The 2,500-nt window shown below is 36.7% G+C and overlaps 1 protein-coding gene across 4 annotated transcripts in view; it reads right to left on the bottom strand.

Moving 5' to 3' along the window:
* The window catches only part of LOC125043363 (BCAS3 microtubule associated cell migration factor-like), a 35,032-nt gene that overhangs the window by 23,649 nt on the left and 8,883 nt on the right, over window positions 1-2,500 (bottom strand). For all 4 annotated transcript variants that reach the window (XM_047639451.1, XM_047639450.1, XM_047639453.1 and 1 more), the window contains one exon: window positions 1,182-1,329. In XM_047639451.1, the coding sequence (XP_047495407.1) occupies window positions 1,182-1,329 (148 nt within the window). The remainder of the gene's footprint in view (window positions 1-1,181; window positions 1,330-2,500) is intronic.

Here is a 2,500-nt window from a genome sequence, read left to right as displayed (position 1 = left end):
ATCACTTGCACATGAGGATAAAACACTGATACACACACCCTCTAACCACTGTGTTTCAATTTCAGCAAGAACAGCATCAAAAGTGGACAATCATCAGGAGGGCTTTACAGCTCAAATACCAGGGCTTGACAGTTAGCATTGTCTGATTTCAAGGGGTAGGTGTGATTAGAAGTGGGCAACCCAACTTCTTCTATAACTTCCCCCTGGATAAGTTGCCTTTATTTTTTCATTAGGGAAGATCCCATCCCAAAAAGATATTTCCTTTGTTCGGCCTCAAAAGTATTGTTCAAAATTACTTAAATGTTCTGTAGAACTAATTTCCTCTAATATCAAGCCCTGATAGAGTAAGATCAACATTTTCCATCAATATATTATATCACAGATTTAATATCAGAACACATAGCTACTTCACCACACAAAAAATCCTGGTTATTGTTAACCCCATGCATATAATTTTATATGGTCCTAGAGCATAACATCACAATATTTTTTTCTTTTATAACTACTTAGAAGAAAATTATAACAATTGCAAATAATCATAAACAATTAAAAGCAGAAAAAGAAAATTGGAGTAGAAATCAGTAAGCAATAACAAAAACAAGAAAGAATTAATGTGGTAGGCATATATTACCAATGGTGTGTTTTTAAGCAAATAAAAATAACAAAGAGAAACTATGAACAATAATATCAGGAATCATAAAATAAAAAGCCATGAACAGCAGCATCCCTAAAGAGCTACAAACCTTCGTAAGAGACTTGGCGGCATGAAAGGCAAAGGCAACAGGTCTTAACACATGCCACCCACAAAATGACAGAAAAAAACGGATTTCCTGGTTTCTCTTCAAATTATGCACTTAGATTAAATCAATATTTTTTTTTTCTTTCTTTCTCTTTCTTTTCTTTTTCTCTTCTTGTTTCTCTTTTGACAAATTCAACAGGTTTACTTCACAGGAAGGTAAAAGGAGTGTTGGGGACTGCCTAGGCATTCAATCATTCTCTCTAAGGGTGAAAGTAGGTAGGGAAAGGGGGAGGGAAAATTACACACTACAAAAAGAAAGAAAAGGACACTAATAGAAAATTCTAAACAATAAACTTGTCAAATGCCTCATCACAATGCTAAAGATCTCTTATAAAAAAAAAGTTATATATAAAAGTATCTTAAAAAAATAACTACCCCTAACCTTTGTTAAGGACTTGGCGGCATGGAAAACTGTAGCCTTGTATGATGTTGCCCCCTCAGGCACCATGCCACCACATGACTGATGCAGTGGATACAGGCGTCGATCTGCATAGGCCAACCACCGGTCTCCCAGTGCTATGGGGTTTAAGCTGCAATTTTAGAGAGAAATTATGTTTACACAAGACTTGTTAACTTAAATATAACTGTCACTCACTCAATCTTTCACTCCCCCAAATCAAAACATTGATGCTTGGAGGGCATCATTTTTTCTTTCAATTCATTTTCCTTACACATAGATGGTACTACCAGTGTTTAATCAACAAGGAGGCAATTACTGACCAAACTCCTCCTTTCACTATTTAAATTTCTATTTCTCTCAGACTTTAGTTTAAGAAAGTTAAATTTCTATTTCTCTCAGACTTTGGTTTAATAGACTTCCATTTAATTAATAATGGAAGCAACAAAGAAAATTTGCCTCATTGTGCTACACTCACAACCACTCTGATGACTCACATCTGCTGCACCATGCAGCAGCTTGGGCCGTGACCCACACAGGCCACGCCACACTACACTCACAATTGCCCCACCAGATTTCACCCACTGCACCAGGCAGTAGCTCAGGTTGCAAGCAAGACAGACATTGTCAGACCATGTTCACAACTACTCTGCTGCTCTGTATAAGTAACTATGGCCACTCAGCAATATCAGACTCTATGCTTCCTCTTTGCAATGTTAGGTTTTCTTTTTCTGCACAAGCATTTTTAGCTTTTTTGCCATTTTCTAATGTCTATATTTATTATTTGATTTGCTTTACCCAGATGGTAATATACTGTTTTGCTTACATAGATTCCATATCATCTCTTTAGGAAGTACATAAAGTAACATATTGTTATTTGCCCAATATTTTTTTTTTTTTTTCATAATATTCAATTTCCTGTAATACAACATGCGCTGTTGGTCATGGTGGTCAGGAAAAGGATCCTGAGCATGGAAATGGTGTCTCCCCTAATGCAGGTGCTCTTCTAGTCATGGATCATAGACAGTACATTCTGTGCTCATTTACGACAGGAAATAATGGAAAAGCATTTTCCTTAATGCAAAATAGGGCTAATTCCTTCCAAGAGCTTTGTGCACTCATGGCAAGTCTTTCCCATCACCCAGGCCTTCAGCAGAAATGCTCATGATGGCATGTTCACATTACCCATTCCTCAAGCCAATTTTTTTCATGATGTGATGGTCACGTCATCCAGATCAAAGGGGTTAAACAAGGTCTGAGTTTACTATCAGTTGTGTTAATGATATAATAATAATGTCAGCAGT

The sequence above is a fragment of the Penaeus chinensis genome, chromosome 33, assembly GCF_019202785.1.
Source record: "Penaeus chinensis breed Huanghai No. 1 chromosome 33, ASM1920278v2, whole genome shotgun sequence".
In the NCBI taxonomy this organism is placed as follows: domain Eukaryota; kingdom Metazoa; phylum Arthropoda; class Malacostraca; order Decapoda; family Penaeidae; genus Penaeus; species Penaeus chinensis.
Note: the sequence above shows the minus strand (reverse complement) of the source record. Positions and strands in the feature narration are given on the sequence as shown.